A 14,217-nucleotide genomic window follows, 5' to 3' on the forward strand; every position below is an offset into this window, starting at 1 on the left:
TTCCGCAGACAGCGCTGGTGGGCGATCGTGAGGCGCCGGAGGACGTTCCCCACGGCCGGAGCCATGGAGATGCCGCTGCCGCCCGACGGTGAGGCCCAGCCCGGAACGGAGACCGTTTGTCTCTCCCCGGAATCCCCTGTCGGCCTGCCCCGCCTCCCGGAGTCCCCAGGCCTGGGAGGGGGCGGGGCGCGGCCTCGCGGCTTCGCCTGCGGCCTCTCCCGTGGGTCCTCGCATTCTCGGCGAGCGTGTGGCCCTTATCGGGACCCGTACAAGAGCGGTCTCTCTGGGACCCACCCCTAGGGACCCCGGCCCTGTGGACCGGGGCTGGAGCGCCAGGGTCCCCGGGTTTGGGCGGTCTTTGCTGATGCCCCGCGTGGCCTTTTCTCCGTCCTCCAGACCAGGAGCTTCGAAATGTCATCGACAAGCTGGCTCAGTTCGTGGCTCGCAATGGGCCCGAGTTTGAGAAGATGACGATGGAGAAGCAGAAGGACAACCCGAAATTCTCGTTTCTGTTCGGAGGCGAGTTCTACAGTTACTACAAGTGCAAGCTGGCGCTGGAGCAGCAGCAGCGTGAGTCTCGCCAGCTCTCAAGCCGTCCCTTTGAGCCATTCCTTTCTCGGATTCCAGTCCGTACTCTGCCACAAGCCGCTTTCTGTTGGGTCTCATATTTTCTCTGCGAAGAGGGGCAGCTTGGATGTTCATGATTCCTTCTGCTCTTCCCGGGGCCTTGCACATATCGACTCCTGGGTCCTTGTGTAATGGAGAACGAGGCTATCGATCCTCTGCTGGGGCTCCGGATCAGGAATTTCTCTATTGTTTTTGCAGACATGGTAACTGGGAGCAGCAGCAGTAGACTAACTGCTTTAGTGTTTTCCAGGCAGGAAGTGATAGTAATGGAAACTGACCAGCCTCCTTTGGAGCTGTCTGAGTCCAGCAAGATTTTTGTGCATTTTAGATGCGCAGATCAGAAAGAATTGTCTCTCTAGGTTTTATGGATGTTCAGTTGAGTATTAGGAGTTTAAGATGGGATAGGAAGTACAACTGGGCTTCAGATAATAAATAACTAGTCACCAAGTCAACGTCCTAAGGGCAATGACCATATCTGGCATGCCCAGTGGCAAATCCCCAGTCTCTAAGAGTGTTCTGTGAATGAATAAGTAGGAGCTTTCCAAGTATATGGACATTAAAAAGTAACAGTCTCTGGGTTACAAGACCAAACAGACATTGTGCCCTTACATAGTGCATCTTATTTGATAAAAAGCTTACAAGGCCGGCAGAATAGGATGCTACAGAGGTACAGGGACTTGAACAAGCAATGTGTTCAGGGGGAGGAACCAGAAAAGACCAAGCATGGTTGGAGCTTAGCTCGCGCGTTCATGTGTGTGGGGGTGAGGTGGGGTGTGTGTGTGTGTGTGTATGTATGTATGGGGGGAGGGTTTGATCTGGAGTGTTAAATGCCAAGGGAGGTTGGGGTTTTCTCCCTCATTCCAGTGCCTGTTTACGTTTGAGATGAAAATTAGGGAGATTAGTAGCCTGAAATTGTAAGCATAGTGTTCCATGTTTCCAGAGCATTCATTCCCTAGTTCCAGCAGACCAAGTTTAAAAGCTGCAAGAGAGTTTGAAACAGCAGTCCAACAGAATGGTGTTTGTGGGGTTAGTGTGGAGGACTGGCTGCAGGGAGAAAGAGTGAGGTCCTCGGGAATAACTTGGGCAGTTGGCTCAGGTGCACAATGGTGAGGTCTGAATTAAGTCCGGTTGAGTCAAAGAGTGGGAATGGGGGCAGGTGGAGTTAAGGGGCAGAATCTGTGAACTTAGGCATCTGTTGGATATTGATGAGAGGTGGCATCATGCAGTAGGGAGGAAGATGCCTCATACAGTTTCTTGACTTAAATGACTGCTGAGAACTGCTCTTCTGTCAGAAATGGGAAGCTGTTTAAGACTAGGTGCCATAACAAGGAAGGGAGAGGGTCCCTACCGCAGGGGAATATTAGAAATCAGCAGATGTTTTCTCCAGGTGATGACATCTCAGAGGGGATGTAAAGAATGTGGCACAGTTAGCCAGGTGAAAACTGAGGGAGAAAAGCTTTCCAGGCTGAGAAAAGAGACTCTGCAGGGACAGAGACAGGGTCAGTACTCAGTGTGGCTGACGCCTAGCAAAGGAGGGATTCTTGGCTTGGCTACAAGTGAGGATGCAGAGTAAAGAGGGCTGGCGTGCTGAGGAGTTAGGAATTGATCCTGGAAGCTACAGGGGAGCACGTGAAGGCTCTCAGGTCTGCATTCTAGAACAGGGTTAGCCACAGGGCTGCTAGCTCTTCACCCTAGTTTCCCATAATCCCCAACTGGGGATTGAACTCAGGGCTTTATGCATGCCAGGCAAGCACTCTGCTACTAAGCTGAGCCCTAACCCCAATACTTTTAAGACCCCCAGGACTGTCTAAAATGATACTTTGCAAATTCCATGGTGAAGGATCAGTTTTTTATTTTTGTTTGTTTTGATTTTTAATTTCCAGTCTGTTGTGGCCAGGTGCTTTTGTAAAGTACAGTAAAAATGTAAGCCGTGAAATGTTGAATGGCTATAAAAATGCCTGTAGCTTCTGTCACTCGAGGCTGGTCCAAGGACCACACTTGAACAGCAGCACTGACTGCACAAGGGGTAGAGGGGGCAGGACCTCATTCAAGGAGATGGGTCCAAGGATGATGCAGGTGACAACAGAGCTTGGTGGCAACATATAGGAGTGGGATCTAAGGGATGCCTTGGTGGCACTCACGTTAGCGTGAGGTGCACGCCCCTTTTTATCTGGGTGGATCACAGCTACAGAGATGGGGAGGGAGCCCAGGGTGAGAGGAAATGCAGTGAGCTTGAGCAGCCCGTGGAAAACCTGTAGGCCAGGCATTGGTCAGTTGTTAGGTCCTAAGTTGAGCAAATCCAGAAAAGAGCTGATGGGTTTAGGGATTGCGTAACTGCAGCCAGTCTATATTTCTTTCCCTGATGATCTGCATAGAATGGATTCAAAAGCTGAGAACACAGACACAGCATCCAGCATTTAAGGGACAGCAAGGACAAGAGAGAAGAAATAAATTGCCACAGAGGAGAAAAGGACCTGAGAAGGCCCATTGGGCTGAGTCAGGATGTCCTCACTGGCCTTAAGGGTGGGGAATGGGTGGGCTCTAGGTTGAGATTAAGAGGAGATGAAGAATCCAAGGTGGGTCACAAAAAGAGGCTGCATATTTGTTGGGAGCGGAACATAGAATAAGGAAGAGAAGACACAGATAGGTTTCAGTGCTATTGAGAAGCAGTCAGTAAAAGGGGAGAAATTGAAGGACTGAGGGAGAACATGGGTTTCAGGGAGCCATGTCCCAAGGCTTGAGCACAAGCCAAGGATCATCCCATAGGGTATCCTTGGAGCCCCTGACAATCCTAAGCAGTAACTGGGTGCTTGTTGGTTCTGGGTGACGCCTTCCACCCTCTACCCCTTCTTCAGCTTTGTCCAAGGACAAATTCCCCTTGGGACAGAATTCAGTACAGTTCTATCAGTGTGTGGCCACATTCAGACAAGACAGCACAGAAGTAGAGAGGGAGGCAAGCCCTCCTTATGAGCAAGAACCCTTCCCAAAGACCTCCCTGCTACCTTATCTGTCCGAAATTGGGACACATGCCCACCCTGCCTGTAAAATAGGTATGTCACAGGTTCGGGATGTAGCTGAGTGGTAGAAAATTTACCTAGCGTGTGTGAGATCCTGGGTTTAATCCCCAGCATCACAAAATAACAACAAAAAGAATACTTAAGGGAATCATCACAAACATTAGTGTGGAGGCACACACCTGTAATCCCAGTGACTTGGGAGGCTAAGACAGGAGGATTGCAAGATCAAGGCCAGCCTTGAAAACTTAGTGAGGCCCTAAGGAATAAAAAGGATGTAGCTCAGTGCTTAAGTGCCCCTGGGTTCAATCTCTAATGGGGCAAGGGTGCAGTATGTCACTACTGGCTCAAACTGGATAAATCTCTGAATACAGAGCATAAGTGAAGGGGGAGATTAGAGAACAGTCGCGGAGGTCAGAGATTGTGGCCAAGGACTTTGAGAGACAAGAGACACCTTGGAGGGAGGTGGTATTTCTCTGGCAGTGGCCATAGCCTGTGTTCAGCATCAGTTCAGACCTAGGTGAGGTCAGAAGGTGACAGCTGAGACTTGGCTTGTGCTGCAAGTGGATGAAGACACACAAACACACACACACCCGCTTCAGCAAGGTAAGAGTGAGATCACTATTCCAAGGCTCTCTAAGGAGAGGATAGACACGAAAGCAGATGGCCTGGTTAAGAACACAGGAAGGGATCTGGGCTGGGAGATGTGAACGAGAAGGTGGAAAGGAGGGCTAGGCCCAGAGAGGGGACTGAGCAGACCAAGCCTGGCCTGGCTGCACGGAGGCCCTCTGATTGATGCTAAGTCTGTAGGTGTGGGTGGTGGACTGCTTTGGCCTAGAGCTGCCCTGAATGGTGGCCAAGAGGACACCTGACCACATCCTCATAGAATCCCTCCTCTTCCTTTCCTGCCAGTCATCTGCAAACAGCAGGCCCCAGAACTGGAGCCCACCGCAGCTCTGCCACCCCTGCCACAGCCCCCACTGGCCCCTGCGGCACCTATTCCACCCGCTCAGGGCGCCCCATCCATGGATGAGCTCATCCAACAGAGCCAGTGGAACCTGCAGCAGCAGGAGCAGCACCTGCTGGCCCTCAGACAGGTATGGGGCCCACTTCTCCCCTTTCCCTTCTTGCCCTACCATTGGACCTGAACTTGTCTTGAGCCTCGGGTCTTGCACCTGTGCATTAGGATGAACAATGGCTGTCGTGAGGACTCTTCACCATAGTCAGTACTAAAGGACAAGGCCGGCCCCATTTATTTCTTGGTGCACTTTAGGCACTGTCACCCCTGACCCTAATACTAGACTGCTTCTCATTCTGGTCACTGGACATGCTTTTTAGACGTGTGCACACCCTTCTCTCTGGGGAACACCTCCAAGTAGGATTATGGGTCAGATATGCACATTTGATGTCATAGAACAAGTGTTGCCAGATCACCTCTGGTACTCCCACAGACCCCGCCACAAGGTAGCTATGTCACTCCCGATCCATCCTATGTCAGTCCCAATCCATCAGTCTGATATTATTATTCAAAACCATAAGGATGAGCAACCAGAAAATGGGAGGAAAGTAATGCAAAACCTCCAAGATGCCAGCCTCAGTTTTATTACTAAACTTAAGGCATAAAATTGCTCCATTCTGTTGCTGCCAGCAGAATATTCTGGAATGCTCACAGTTGTCAGGGAATGGGCAGTGAGGCCTTGACCAATCCTGCACTGGCACGTCTCCATGGTAGCTCTTCTTAGCAGCCAAATGGGCAGTTACCAGCATCAAGTTTTAGTTTGCATTCCCCCTGATGGCTGGTGACTAGAAGCCACAGCTTTGTCTTCTGCATAGTCTGTGCTCATCCATCACTCGGTTTTCATCTTTTGGTTTAATTGATTCACACAAATTCCTATTTTTCTAGCTCTCAATCCTGTCACCCTGGAGCACTCAGTAGTTCCCACTGTGCTTAACTGGCTTTGCCCATTTGGCCTGCGGTGGCGATGAATTGCCACAGAGCCACAGTGGATGGCTGCAGGCAGGAAGGATGGGATCACAAGTACTAAGAACAGGCATCAATCCGGAGCCAGGACTCATCTGCCAAGGACCAGAGTGGCCCACGGCCTGGTCCTCCTCACCATTTCCCCAGCTGAACCCTGATGGCTTAGATCAGGAGAGCCAAGGCGGAGGGTCCCTCCTCACAACACCTTGGTTCCTCTTGACCTTCCAGGAGCAGGTGACAGCAGCTGTGGCCCACGCAGTGGAGCAGCAGATGCAGAAGCTCTTAGAAGAGACCCAACTAGACATGAATGAGTTTGATAACCTTCTGCAGCCCATCATCGACACGTGCACCAAGGACGCCATCTCGGTGAGGACAGTCAGGGACTCACTGGGGCCCGGGGGTATACCTGAGCCTGGTGCCTGGCAGCCCTGCCTCTTGGCAGGAGTGCCTCGTCTGAGCCCTTCCTTCTCCGGCATACCCTGTGGACAGGAAGGACAGCTCACAGGCCAAACAGGTGGACTGAGACCTTGGGCTTCTGGACCCCACGTCCCATACACTCATGTGCCTGGACCTCCCATGGTGTCTCCTGACCATGAGTGACCCCTCGCTCTGATCTCGGGGAGCCTGGCCCCACTTACCAGTTGGCCTGGCTGTTACAGGCTGGGAAGAACTGGATGTTCAGCAATGCCAAGTCCCCACCACACTGCGAGCTGATGGCAGGCCACCTCCGCAACCGCATCACAGCCGATGGGGCACACTTTGAACTGCGCCTGCACCTCATCTACCTGATCAACGACGTGCTGCATCACTGGTGAGCACCTCCACCAGCACCAGGGCCCCAAAGCATCCACTTCCTCTCTCACTTCTCCTTGCCCTTGCCTGGCAGCTGCTCTGCAGCCACTAGTTTAGCTTGACTTGTCCCAGGATTAGGGGATCATTTGTCCAAAGACCTCAGGAGAGCATCCCAGAGCCTCACCTGCCCGTACGCCCTGGACTCTCCCTGGCCCCTGACCATCGTCATTCTGGTGTCCTGTCACCTCCACTCCTCCTCTTCTGTGGCAGTTCTGGTGTCTTGGCAGGCAGGCCCTGGGCTCCGCTGCCTCCTTGGCCACCTCCTCCTGCCTCTGTGTCTGCCACTGGCTCTGCTGTGCTGTCAAGCCCTTGCTGAGGGCTGCCCTTCTCCAGCCCTGACCTGTCTACTGGAGTTTGAGGGGCCACTTTGGCTCACCCCTCCCTGCTCCACCCTAGCTCCTTCATGGCTCTGCCATTCCTGCTCTCCCCAGGGGCCCAGAGATACGCACTCTGCGTAGCCACTTGGCTGAAGGTTAATGAAAGAAACTAGAAGTCTGGGCCACAGGCAGGTGCGGGAGGAGGACGTTGCTAGTGAGACACGTCACTGTTTGCCTTTGGGCTTGGTGATGCCTGCAGGCAGGAGGCCTTGGTTAGAGCAGGGAACACTGGTCCTGCCTCATTCCCTACAGACCCGCATCGCTCCCATCTTCTGCTACATGCACAGCCTGGCTCGAGTCCCCTCCCCACCCCATCTCCTGTATGGCAGCCCCTCCCTGCATCACACCCTTATTTCTCTCCTGCTGGGACGTAAGTAGCCTCGGAACCTCCTTGGCCCCCATGCTCGCTCCTCCTTGCCACCCACCGCTGGAGGGCCACCGCAGAGACAGGCTTGTTTCTCACAGTTCTCTGGCGATGCGCTCTTTAGCTCTGCTCCATGTGGAAGCCAAGTGCTCCTTACCCTGTCCTCCCACTGGGGCTGCCTCTATCCACCAACCTGGCTTCCCACCTGGCCTGGCCTGGCTCCTCTTTGAGCTTCTCTGGTGAACTTGGCCTTGGGTGGGTGCCAGCTGCTCACCTTCTGCCATCATCCTTCTCAGGGGGCAGCATATGTCCCATCCTGCCTGGGTGCTCCTGGCCCTAAGGGGCAGGCACTCATTCTGTCCTGGGAGGCCCAGCCCAAGCTGAAATTTCCTTGCCTGGACAAGGCCCTCGCCCCACGCGGCCATTTTGCCCTTTCTGCACTCAGGGCTCTCTCGGGCTCACGTCTCCTCACCCTCACTGCCTCCTGGAAGAGAAGGGTTAGCTTACTGACGAGGGGACTAGGGTGAAAGACCTCGCTCCGATCAGCCCTAGGCTGCGTCCCTGATATGTCCCCTAAGACCACCTGATGGGGCTTGTGGGGAGCCTAGCCATCACCCTGGCCGGGTTGGGGTCCATTTCCCAAGAAGGCAGAGGGTGCTGTGGCTGGAGCCTTGATGGTAACGGGCGCGTGGCCGGGTCCCGCCCCAGGGCCCTGACGCGCGGAAGGTCTCTCCCTCACAGCCAGCGCAAGCAGGCCCGGGAGCTGCTGGCCGCCCTGCAGAAGGTTGTAGTGCCCATTTACTGCACCAGCTTCCTGGCTGTGGAGGAAGACAAACAGCAGAAGATTGCCCGGGTACGTGGGGCTGGCAGGCAGGCAGGCGGGAGGAACTGCCCTGGGCGGGCAGACACTCCTCTCCCCTGACACAGCCTCTCTCCTCTTCCTCTGCCTCTAGCTCCTGCAGCTCTGGGAAAAAAATGGCTACTTTGATGACTCGATCATTCAGCAGTTACAGAGCCCAGCCCTGGGACTTGGCCAGTACCAGGTAAGTGCCACCTTTCTGCCCCCACCACCATGCCACAATGTCTGGAGCAGAATCAGAGTAGGTGCCTCAGGGGAGGTTGGAGGTCTAAGGATGGCACCTGCCCCCAATATGTTCCCAGAAGTCAGGGGGCCCAAGTCCCTCACCTGTGCTGAAATCTGCTGGTGGGTAGGTGGTGATCACAGCCCCAGGTGACATTTCAACCCCAGCTCCCAGTTGTGCCTCGTGGATGGTGGTGAGCAGTGGGCACAGGTTCCACACAGCAGCCTCTCCCTCAGTGGCTTGTGTACCCTACCAGGTGTGTACCATCCCACCTGGCCTTCTGGCGTACTGTGACCAGTTTGCCTAAGGAGTCTCCTCTAGGGACATCCTTGGCCTGTGTTGGTCTTGGGGCACTGACGCATCCTGGGGGCATGAAGCAGCACAGGTGCAGGCGGCGGCTGCACCTGTCTTCGGGTCTTTTGGCTTCCCCTAAGAGGAGGGCACAGAGGGGAGAACCAGGTCCCTTGATCTTTGTACTAGTCCCAGGCTTGCTGCCCCATCTAAAGCTGCTAGAATGTCCAGCTCGGGCCTCTACCTTTAGTCAAAAGACTAAAGTCCAGTGTGAATGTCACACTATTGACTTTTGCCCTCTGAGGTCCTAAGCATCCCCCTCCCCACTGGGAGAAGGTCATGCTCAGAAGGGCAACTAGGAAGGCACATTTCAATGTTTTTCTAAATTTGAATTGCTTTTTTTTTTTTTTTTTTTTTTTAATGTTTAAATAAAAATGAAATCCTGTCGTGCCACAGCAGGTCTACAGCTCTTCTCCTCCTGGGGTATGGGTGGCATTGCACTTTTACTGAGCTGTCTCTATGCTCATATTTCCTGAGTTCTTCCCAAACCCTTAGAGGTAGACTCTGTTACATCCCATTTTACAAGCAGGGCTCAAAGCCTGGTAGCAGATAAAGAGGCAGAGCCTTTAGAATGTTCATTGGCAGCATGTTAGTGTCCACATAGCCATCCTGGGCATGGCTGTGGGTGCTTCTTCCTGTTATCAGGAAGCTATTGATGTATATCCTGGTCTCCAAGTCTTTGGCTGGACCACAGCCTGTGGTTGTTGGTGCCATATTTTCATTGTTCCATGGGACAGCCACCTACCTGCCTGCTCCAGGTATCCTGGGCTTTGCCGCTCTCCAGGTATTTGTCCCTGGGGAGCTCTAGAAAGTGTGGTAGCAGGTAGCACCTCCAAGGCTCTCATCCTTGGTGCGGGGCTCTCTCTCTCCCAGGCCACCCTCATCAACGAGTACTCCTCGGTGGTGCAGCCCGTGCAGCTGGCCTTCCAGCAGCAGATTCAGACCCTCAAGACGCAGCATGAGGAGTTTGTCAACAGCCTGGCGCAGCAGCAGCAGCAGCAGCAGCAGCAGGTTCAAATGCCACAAATGGAAGCCGAAGTGAAGGCTACACCACCACCGCCAGCTCCTCCCCCGGCCCCAGCGCCTGCCCCAGCTATCCCGCCAACCACCCAGCCTGGTAAGAGGCTCCCTCAACCCCTGCCTCATGAGACAGCCCAAGAGCCGGGTCCTCCTGAATGTGGCCAGAAAGCACCCTTCCCTTCCAGACACAGCTCCGCCTTTGCTGTCCTGAGCCCACTCCTAGGGCCAGCTTTGAATTTGTTTACAAGCTCAGAGCAGGTAGTACAGTTAAAAGTTCAACAGTCCTTTCCCTGTACATTGTCCCAGAGAACAGAAACAGAATAGGGACTGAATAGGGACGCTGCAAGGATTAACAACATAATCTAGGCTGGGGGTGTGACTTGGCGATAGTGCTCATGCTTAGCATGCACAGGCACTGGATTCCATCCCCAGCAAGACAAGCTAAATGTATCGTGATGTGTTAATATAATGTAATAAGTATATTATACATAACTTTTAAAAATTTTTATTAATTGTTGATTAACATTTATTTATATGTAGTGCCGAGAATCAAACCCAGTGCCTCACACATACTAGGCAAGTGCTGTATCACTGAGCCACAATCCCAGGCCCTATAACACTTATTTTTATGTATGTTTGTGTTTAGATGTAAATAACATACACATTAAATATACAGAAATTTTTTATACATATTACATGTGTAATTTAGAAGCACTTTTGAACAAAGATGTAGAAATATGAATAAAATCTGAAGTGAAATCCAACAGAGTACAGGTTAGGATTAGGGCATCCCTAATCCAAAAATCTGAAATCCAGAATGCTCCAAAATCTGAAGCTTTTTAAGTGCTGACACAACATTCAAAATATTTTGGATTTTGGCTTTTAGCATTGCGAATATTTGGCAGGTAAAGTCTTTGCAAATATTCCAAAATCTAGGGAACTCTGAAGTCTTGAGTCACTTTTGGTCCCAGGCATTTGGATGAGGGATACATAACTTGTATTTAAAATACACCGAGCCTCGTGGCTGGGGTTGCAGGTCAGTGGTAGAGCACTTGCCTAGCATGGGTGAGGCACTGGGTTCAATCCTCAGCACCACATTAAAAATAAATAAAATAAAGGTATTGTGGGAAAAAAAATTTTTAAACAAAATAAAGGTATTGTGTCCATCTACAACTAAAAATATTTTTTAAATAAATAAGTAAAATGAGACCCCATCTAAAATTGAATGAATGAATAAGTCGTATCCAGTAGGGTCTGTCCCTGGAATATGAATGTGCTTACACTGAAAAATGTGATAAAATAATGGATTAGGACTGTCAAGTTACTTGTAGTCTCAGCTATTCAGGAGGCTGAGGCATGAGGATTGCTTATGCCTATGAGTTCAAGCCAGCCTGACAACATAGTGAGGCCCCATCTCAATAATGGAGTTAGGACTGGGAGTATAGGCCAGTGACAGAGTGTTTGCTTAGCAGCTGTGAGGAGGCCCTGTGTTCTATCCCCAGCACCACCAAAAACGAAAACAAAAAACACTGATCTTTTAACTAGACATAGAAATTTAATTTAAAAATCAATGATAAAAATTCTACAAGTTAAAATCAAGACAGCTGAGACAGTAAGATACCTATGCTGTAGAGAAGATGGGTACGTCTCACGTGGGAGGTCAGAATCTCCCTCTCATCCCCTTCCTGGAAGAGGGAGGTGGTCATGGTCTCCAGTGGAATCATGAAGCAAGAATTGTCAGCCCCAACCCTGGTTGGGCATCAGGGTCCAGTCAGGCAGCCTCCCTCTCACCAGGGCTTTCTCTGACCACTTCTTGCCTGGCTTTAGATGACAACAAACCTCCCATCCAAATGCCGGGCTCTTCAGAGTACGATGGCACAGGAGGGGTCCAGGATCCTGCAGCTGCCGGCCCCCGGGGCCCCGGACCTCATGACCAGATTCCGCCGAACAAGCCCCCTTGGTTTGATCAGCCCCACCCTGTTGCTCCTTGGGGCCAACAGCAGGTATTCCATAAAACTGTGGGGGTCAGGGTGGACACTTGGGGCCTGATGAGATGGCAGGCAGATGGACAGACTGCTGGTTGGTGGGCAGTTTGTGGCTCTGAGGAAGCTGGAGTGAGATTCTGGCTCAGCCCTGGCTAGGCCCCTTTTCTATCCCAGTCGTCATCCGGGCCTCTCCATAATGTAGATCTCCTCTCCTAAGAGTGCTGGGAAGGAGCTGCTCTAGCTGGTTTGACTCACGGAGCGTCAGCATTTTGCATCCTGAAAGGAATAGGTAGTTTCCTGAAGAAAGGGACAGTCAGAGCCTCAGCCTTCAAGAGGTTGTAGGTTGTTTCCTGGGGCTAACAGATTCCTTAGGGTTGGGAACCTTCAGGCCAGGACAAGGTAGCCTGGCACAGCATGACCAGGAAACGCCCTGCGTCCCGCTGGATCCAGCTGGACGGAGCATTTGAATGCAGCCCAGGCCTTCTCTGGATATCTGCTTTTTCTCTCAGTGTGGCATGGCCTTCCTAGGTGAATGTGTGTCCACAGGGAGGACCTAAGGACAGCAAGGAAACAGCTCATGGCCTGAGCCCCCACCCTCAGCTTCAGGACCAAAGATTTAACTTCACAGAAGATAGGACATCTTCATAGACTGCTCCCTCCTCTGAGTGCTGGCTCTGAGCTGTGTGGTGGGGGAGCTTTGGGGGTGCCCCCTGAGTAGGGAGCAGCTCTCGTCCATTCTGTAGGTGGGAAATAGGCCCCTTGTCTGCAAACTAGATCAGGCTCACAGAGGCTCCGCCTTGACCCAGCAGTACACAAATTCGTCCAAGGTTGGTGCCATGCATGGTGACATACGCCTGTTACATAAGGTAGTACAGAATCTGAGGCAGGAGGATTGCAAGTTCAGCCTCAGCAACTTAATGAGGCCCTAAACGATTTAGCGAGATCCTGTCTCAAAAGTAAAAAATAAAAAGGCCTGGGCATTTGGCTCAGTGGACAGTGCCCTGGTTCCATCCCTGGTGCCGAAAGACTGAAACAGAAATCAATGTAGGCTTGTGGTACCCACATGGAGTCTCACGCATTTAGAAATAGTCCCTGCTATTTCTGTTGTTCATGTTGATGTTTTGGCTATTTATTTTTAAAAATCTGGTTTTCTGCTTTCTATTGAAGGGGTTTGGCAGCCTGGCCAGCCTCATCTGTGTACATTTGCACCCCAGCCCCTGTCAGAGTTTATGATCCTGGCTTTAGGGCACTGTCAGAGCACCACCAGGCAGTGCAGAGTCTGGAGCTGCTGCCTTCAAGCCGGAGAAGGCTGCTGTGTCAGCACAGGGCCCAGAGGCAGGTCCTGGGATAGGTCTGAGGGCAGCAACCCCAGGTGATGGCCTTGGAGGGAAAGAGAAAGTGAAACAGGGAGGGGGGTGTCATGAGGAACATCCATCGTGGACACTTGGGGCCTGGCCATACTGATACAGTCACTGTACCACCCCTGAAGGGTGGGGGAGCTGGTGTTTGTCTAAGCAGTGGCAGGGAGAGGGTGGTGGTCTTGCCTGTATGCGCAGTGGGCCTTGGTGGCCAGGAGCAGCCATGGGAATGAGATTGCAGGTGTGGTGGTTGGGAGCCTGAGGGCCTGGGTGTGACGGTGTCTGCCCAGATGCAGCGGATCTGCCACCAGGCCTGGGCCGCAGCCTCCAGGCCTGAAGCGCCGGATGAGGCCAGTGCTGCCAGTGTCTCCTGAGCACCCTGGGGCCTGACCTTGCGGGAGGCTCACATCCGTGCTTTGCTTTACAGCCTCCTGAGCAACCCCCCTACCCACACCACCAGGGTGGGCCACCCCACTGCCCACCCTGGAACAACAGCCACGAGGGCATGTGGGGTGAGCAGCGTGGGGACCCTGGTTGGAACGGCCAGCGTGACGCGCCTTGGAACAGTCAGCCCGACCCCAACTGGAACAGCCAATTCGAGGGTCCCTGGAACAGTCAGCATGAGCAGCCGCCCTGGGGTGGGGGCCAGCGCGAGCCACCCTTCCGCATGCAGCGGCCACCCCACTTCCGTGGGCCCTTCCCGCCCCACCAGCAGCACCCACAGTTCAACCAGCCACCACACCCCCACAACTTCAACCGCTTCCCACCCCGCTTCATGCAAGATGACTTCCCCCCACGCCATCCCTTTGAGCGGCCACCCTATCCTCACCGCTTCGACTACCCCCAGGGGGATTTCCCAGCCGGTAAGTGTGAGGGCGCCCGTGGGAATGCCTGGGAAACGCACCCCTGGCCTGCCCCTAAGTGACAGTAACAGGCAGAGGGCCATAAGCTGACACGGAGCTCAGCCTGGGCCCTAGGGAGGTGGGAGAGGCAAAGATGGTCTTAGAAGTGTACCTCCCTGGTGGCTGCAAATGTCTGATTGCTCCTTGTCCTCGCCACCTTGAGTCCCTCCACATGCCGGGCTGGCTGTTAGAGGTCTGAAGCCTGGGCCTGCTCTCACGTTTGCCTGGACTCACTGCAGTTTGCACAGGAGGACGTGAGGTTCCAAAAGGGAAGTAGCTCCTGGCTTTAGGGCTGAGAGTCGTC

The 14,217-nt window shown here is 52.9% G+C and overlaps 2 protein-coding genes across 3 annotated transcripts in view; one reads left to right on the forward strand and one right to left on the reverse strand.

Annotated features, from left to right (window-relative positions):
• Positions 1-14,217, forward strand: part of Cherp (calcium homeostasis endoplasmic reticulum protein) — a 19,799-nt gene continuing 5,582 nt past the window's right edge. The window contains exons 1-10 of one of the 2 annotated variants that reach the window (XM_026389839.2): positions 1-88; positions 397-570; positions 4,554-4,738; positions 5,851-5,988; positions 6,282-6,433; positions 7,924-8,068; positions 8,169-8,258; positions 9,522-9,765; positions 11,496-11,671; positions 13,439-13,874. In XM_026389839.2, coding sequence (XP_026245624.1) covers positions 64-88; positions 397-570; positions 4,554-4,738; positions 5,851-5,988; positions 6,282-6,433; positions 7,924-8,068; positions 8,169-8,258; positions 9,522-9,765; positions 11,496-11,671; positions 13,439-13,874 — 1,765 coding nt within the window. In that variant the 5' untranslated portion in view covers positions 1-63. The remainder of the gene's footprint in view (positions 89-396; positions 571-4,553; positions 4,739-5,850; positions 5,989-6,281; positions 6,434-7,923; positions 8,069-8,168; positions 8,259-9,521; positions 9,766-11,495; positions 11,672-13,438; positions 13,875-14,217) is intronic. The other variant, XM_026389840.2, reaches the window with a different exon arrangement.
• C3H19orf44 (chromosome 3 C19orf44 homolog) overlaps positions 11,680-14,217 on the reverse strand; it is a 25,345-nt gene continuing 22,807 nt past the window's right edge. Inside the window, exon 9 of the mRNA XM_026389842.2 lies at positions 11,680-11,929. The gene's annotated coding sequence lies outside the window, so the exon portion shown is untranslated. The remainder of the gene's footprint in view (positions 11,930-14,217) is intronic.

This window comes from Urocitellus parryii, chromosome 3 (genome assembly GCF_045843805.1).
Source record: "Urocitellus parryii isolate mUroPar1 chromosome 3, mUroPar1.hap1, whole genome shotgun sequence".
In the NCBI taxonomy this organism is placed as follows: Eukaryota; Metazoa; Chordata; class Mammalia; order Rodentia; family Sciuridae; genus Urocitellus; species Urocitellus parryii.